Genomic DNA, 6,000 nt, shown 5'->3' on the forward strand with positions numbered 1-6,000 from the left:
TTGTTTCACATCCGGCCTGCTCATGTGCAGCCTGAGCGGTCCTGGTCTTTGGACAGAGTGCTCTCCTATCTCTCTTCTCCTCGGTTTTTGTGGGCCCCTTCAGTTCAGGATTGTTTTTCTAAGGCTCTTTTCCTGTTGGCATTGGCCTCTGGGGTCAGGTTGGAGAGCTTCATGCTCTCCTACGGCGCAGGGGTTTCTGCTCTTTTGGTCGTGGTGATAGGTTTGTTCGTTTGCAGCTGTCTCCTTCTTTCTGGTGAACAATGAGACTGCAGGTTTCTGGAGGAGTCTTTGGGTTGTTGATGCTTGGTTGGTCAGGCCGGGGGTGCATCATGTTTTGTGTCCAGGGACGCGCTTTGGGTTGATCCAGTTTCCCTTCTTCCCTGTTCGCGGGTACGGGTCTCTCAGGTCGTCTGCACTGTTATTAAGTCTAGCCAGCCTGTGGTTTATCCCTGTGCTCATGACGTTCGTAAGTTTGCTGCTCTTATTGCCGTCTCTGGGAACATGTCCTAGGCTGACATTCGGGTACGGGGTTTTTTGGTGGTTGAACAGGGTCCTGGCTGCATGATACCTCATTAACATTCCTGGGCCTTGTCGGGCCTGTGTCACTTTGGGTCGGCGGCTACAGCCTGTCTCGACTTTGATTTGAGATGTGAGCACCGACCGCCTCCTAGGTAAGTCCCTTTTCTTTTTTCGTCTTTGGTGAAGTAGCTCTGGGGAGCCATAGGGGCTACCCCCCTGAAAACCAGTGTTGAATGTAATGAAAAGTTAATTTCTGAGCGAGTCCCAGAGGCTCCCCGCCAACCCTCCCTCCCTCTGGTCGGAGGTTTTTGCGTATGTTGATATCTAGCCTCAAAACTGGGGTGTGGATCACCGCGCGGAGGGTCTGGGGCTTCCGCTTTTCCCTCCTGAGGAGGGGGGAACTGCGCAGACATGCGGCACGGCTCGTGTGACGTCATGCTCATTTGCTCGTTATCATTTGGGAAGTTCTGTCCACTTGTTTGTTTATTTTCGTTGTTTTAACCAGAATAGGGGTTTGTTTTGGGGCGCTTACCTTTCTGGGTGCCTGTCCCAGTCGATGGCAGATATAGAATTCTCCAAAATCACATGTGTATTTCTACAGGCCATTACTCATTGTGCCTCTCTGAGGGGGGCCAGGTTTTGGCTCGTGGTCTTCAGTAGGCCTAGAACTCTACCCACATTGACTGATGCCAAAGTTAGGGGATATTCATATCAGCCTGGATAGGTCTGGGGAGCCTCCGGGACTCACCCAGAAAATGGCATTTCATTACATTCAAAGCTGTCTTTTTTCACACACAAACACACACACACACACACACACACACACACACACACACACACACACACACACACACACACACACACACACACACACACACACGAGGGAGGGAAGGAGATGTAGCGTCAGTACTGGATCTAGTATTCACCAGGAAAGAAGAAGAGATATTTGACATCCAGTACCTTCCTCCCTTGGGAAAGAGTGATCACGTCCTGTTAGACATTGATTATGCTTTAAGATATCATCTAGAAGAAAATGGGGACATTGAAACAGTTGATAAACTCGATTTAAGGAGAGGACACTATGGGGAACTTCAAATTTTTTTAATGAGTGTAATTGGACAGAATTGTGCTAGGCAGGGAAGTAAATGAAATGTTTGCCAAATTTTGCAAAATATACGAGGGAAGGGCACACAAACATTCATACCAAAACAGAGATGCAGGGCCAGAAAACAGGATTGGTTCGACAGAAATTGTGAGAGGTTTGAGACCAAAAGATACAAAAATGGAATCAGTATAGGAAGAGGCCAAACCCCCAAACATACCAGCGATACAAAGATGCGAGAAAACAACTATACGGCAGTAAGGAGAGAGGCAGAAAGAAATTTTGAAAAAGGGATAGCGGATAAATGTAAAACAGAACCGGGCCTATTCTACAAATCCATAAACAACAAATTGCAGGTAAAGGATAATATCCAGAGGTTGAAAATGGGAAACAGATTCACAGAAAATGAAAAGGAAATGTGTGAAACATTAAATGAAAAGTTCCAAAGGGTGTTTGTACAAAATAAAATCTTCAGAGAACCAGACACAATAAGAATTCCAGAGAACAACATAGAGCGGATAGAGGTGTCTAGAGATGAAGTGGAAAATATGCTAAAGGAGCTCAGTAAGAACAAAGCAGCTGACCCAGATGGAGTTTCACCATGGGTTCTGAGAGAATGTGCATCTGAGCTCAGCATTCCACTTCACCTGATCTTTCAGGCATCCCTGTGTACAGGAATCGTAGCAGACGTGTGGAAACAGGCTAACATAGTTCCAATCTACAAAAGTGGCAGCAGGGAAGACCCCCTCAATTATAGACCTGTATCATTGACAAATGTAATAGTGAAAGTATTGGAAAAACTAATCAAAACTAAATGGGTAGAACACCTGGAGAGAAATGATATAATATCAGACAGACAGTATGGTTTTCGATCTGGAAGATCCTGTGTATCGAATTTACTCAGTTTCTATGATCGAGCCACAGAGATATTACAGGAAAGAGATGGTTTGGTTGACTGCATCTATCTGGACCTAAAAAAGGCTTTCGACAGAGTTCCACATAAGAGGTTCTATGGAAACTGGAAAATATTGGAGGGGTGACAGGTAAGCTTCTAAAATGGATGAAAAATTTTCTGACTGATAGAAAAATGAGGGCAGTAATCAGAGGCAATGTATCGGACTGGAGAAATGTCACAAGTGGAGTACCACAGGGTTCAGTTCTTGCACCAGTGATGTTTATTGTCTACATAAATGATCTACCAGTTGGTATACAGAATTATATGAACATTTTTGCTGATGATGCTAAGGATAATAGGAAGGATAAGAAACTTTGATGATTGTCATGCCCTTGAAGAAGACCTGGACAAAATAAGTATATGGAGCACTACTTGGCAAATGGAATTTAATGTTAATAAATGCCATGTTATGGAATGTGGAATAGGAGAACATTTGAGCCGGTCGGCCGAGCGGACAGCACGCGGGACTTGTGATCCTGTGGTCCTGGGTTCGATCCCAGGTGCTGGCGAGAAACAATGGGCAGAGTTTCTTTCACCCTATGCCGCTGTTACCTAGCAGTAAAATAGGTACCTTGGTGTTAGTCAGCTGTCACGGGCTGCTTCCTGGGGGTGGAGGCCTCGTCGAGGACCGGGCCGCGGGGACACTAAAAGCCCCGAAATCATCTCAAGATAACCCCACACAACCTATATATTATGTGAGAAATCATTAAAGAATTCTGATAAAGAGATCTAGGGGTGGTTCTAGATAGAAAACGATCACCTGAGGACCACATAAAGAATATTGTGCAAGGAGCCTATGCCACGTTTTCTAACTTCATAATTGCTTTTAAATACATGGATGGCGATATACTAAAGAAATTGTTCATGACTTTTGTTAGGCCAAAGCTAGAATATGCAGCGGTTGTGTGGTGCCCATATCTTAAGAAGCACATCAACAAACTGGAAAAGGTGCAAAGACATGCTACTAAGTGGCTCCCAGAACTGAAGGGCAAGAGCTACGAGGAGAGGTTAGAGGCATTAAATATGCCAAAACTAAAAGACAGAAGAAAAAGAGGTGATATGATCACTACATACAAAATAGTAACAGAAATTGATAATATCGATAGGGAAGATTTACTGAGACTTGGAACTTTAAGAACAAGAGGTCATAGATTTAAACTAGCTAAACACAGATGCCGAATAAATATAAGGAAAATTCACTTTCGCAAATAGAGTGGTAGAAGGTTGGAACAAGTTAGGTGAGAAGGTGGTGGAGGCCAAGACCGTTAGTAGTTCAAAACGTTATATGACAAAGAGTGCTGGAAGAGGGGACACCACGAGCGTAGCTTTCATTCTGTAATTACTCTTAGGTAATTACACATATGCCAGGCTTGCCAACATAAGAACAGCATTCAGAAACTTGTGTAAAGAATCATTCAGAACTTTGTATACCACATATGTCAGGCCAATCCTGGAGTATGCAGCCCCAGCATGGAGTCCATATCTAGTCAAGGATAAGACCAAACTGTAAAAGGTTCAAAGGTTTGCCGCCAGACTAGTGCCCGAGCTGAGAGGTATGAGCTGCGAGGAGAGGCTACGGGAATTAAACCTCACTTCGCTGGAAGACAGAAGGGTTAGGGGGGACATGATCACCACATTAAAGATTCTCAAGGGAATTGATAGGGTAGATAAAGACAGGCTATTTAACACAAGGGGCACACACACTAGGGGACACAGGTGGAAACTGAGTGCCCAAATGAGTCACAGAGATATTAGAAAGAACTTTTTTATTGTCAGAGTCAAATGGAATGCATTAGGAAGTGATGTGGTGGAGGCTGACTCCATACACAGTTTCAAGTGTAGATATGATAGAACCCAATAGGCTCAGGAACTTGTACACCTGTTGATTGACAGTTGAGAGGCGGGACCAAAGAGCCAAAGCTCAACCCCCGCAAGCACAATTAGGCGAGTACACACACACACACACCCTCAGGTCAGTGTTTACTACAACTAAATAAAGACTTTGGGTCCAGAATATAGACAATGCTTCATCAGTTAGAACTAATGACTTGACTCATAACTAATATTATAGCCCAAGTCTCAGGGCAATATGTTATACTTGAGTCCTTCACATGTTGACCCATTTGTGTATGTCAGCATGTCTATTATCTCTTAACTCAGAGCCAGATGCTTCATTATAGTCCAGTTACTTTACTCAGAGCCTGATGCTTCATTATAGTCCAGTTACTTTACTCAGAGCCAGATGCTTCATTATAGTCCAGTTACTTTACTCAGAGCCTGATGCTTCATTATAGTCCAGTTACTTTACTCAGAGCCTGATGCTTCATTATAGTCCAGACTCCACCATTAATGTTTGTGTTGGTAATGACAGGTGCAGGAGACCATCAGGGACGCCCTGGAGATGACGACCACAGAGACAGGTGCCACAGCTGACCCCGTACACCTGGGAGACTCGGACTCCAGCATCATGAATAAAGTTAAGGAAATCACTGGAGAAATCCCCCAGAAGGAAATAACAGTAAGTTTTTTATTTTCTCTCATTGGTCATATCAAAATATATTGAGTTCTATTTTGAAGACAGGAAGACTGTTCTTAGGTTTATTGAGATTTCCCTAAGTCAACTACTGACTTTCCTAAACCTGCAATCCGCAATCCAGCCTAACTCCTGGATAAATATTTACTGGTAGGTGAACAGAGGCATCAGATGAATGGAAACATGTGAACCATTTCTGCTACAGTTCCAACACCAAACCCCCTGCCATTAGAGGGGGCTGGAGCTACAGGTCCAGCACCAACCCCCTGCCAGTAGAGGGGGGCTGGAGCTACAGGTCCAGCACCAACCCCCTGCCAGTAGAGGGGGGCTGGAGCTACAGGTCCAGCACCAACCCCCTGCCAGTAGAGGGAGGCTGGAGCTACAGGTCCAGCACCAACCCCCTGCCAGTAGAGGGGGGCTGGAGCTACAGGTCCAACACCAACCCCCTGCCAGTAGAGGGGCTGGAGCTACAGGTCCAGCACCAACCCCCTGCCAGTAGAGGGGGGCTGGAGCTACAGGACCAACATCAACCCTCTGCCAGTAGAGGGGGGGCTGGAGCTACAGGTCCAGCACCAACCCCCTGCCAGTAGAGGGGGGCTGGAGCTACAGGACCAACATCAACCCTCTGCCAGTAGAGGGGGGCTGGAGCTACAGGTCCAGCACCAACCCCCTGCCAGTAGAGGGGGGCTGGAGCTACAGGTCCAGCACCAACCCCCTGCCAGTAGAGGGGGGCTGGAGCTACAGGTCCAACACCAACCCCCTGCCAGTAGAGGGGGGCTGGAGCTACAGGTCCAGCACCAACCCCCTGCCAGTAGAGGGGGGCTGGAGCTACAGGTCCAGCACCAACCCACTGCCAGTAGAGGGGGGGGCTGGAGCTACAGGTCCAGCACC

At 46.3% G+C, this 6,000-nt stretch overlaps 1 protein-coding gene across 1 annotated transcript in view; it reads left to right on the forward strand.

Moving 5' to 3' along the window:
• LOC123748910 (tripartite motif-containing protein 59-like) overlaps positions 1 to 5,301 on the forward strand; it is a 72,509-nt gene extending 67,208 nt beyond the window's left edge. Inside the window, exon 4 of the mRNA XM_069317433.1 lies at positions 4,948 to 5,301. Within this exon, the coding sequence (XP_069173534.1) occupies positions 4,948 to 5,139 (192 nt within the window). The 3' untranslated portion in view covers positions 5,140 to 5,301. The remainder of the gene's footprint in view (positions 1 to 4,947) is intronic.
• Positions 5,302 to 6,000: the final 699 nt, after the last annotated feature.

This window comes from Procambarus clarkii, chromosome 87 (assembly GCF_040958095.1).
Source record: "Procambarus clarkii isolate CNS0578487 chromosome 87, FALCON_Pclarkii_2.0, whole genome shotgun sequence".
Taxonomy (NCBI): Eukaryota; Metazoa; Arthropoda; class Malacostraca; order Decapoda; family Cambaridae; genus Procambarus; species Procambarus clarkii.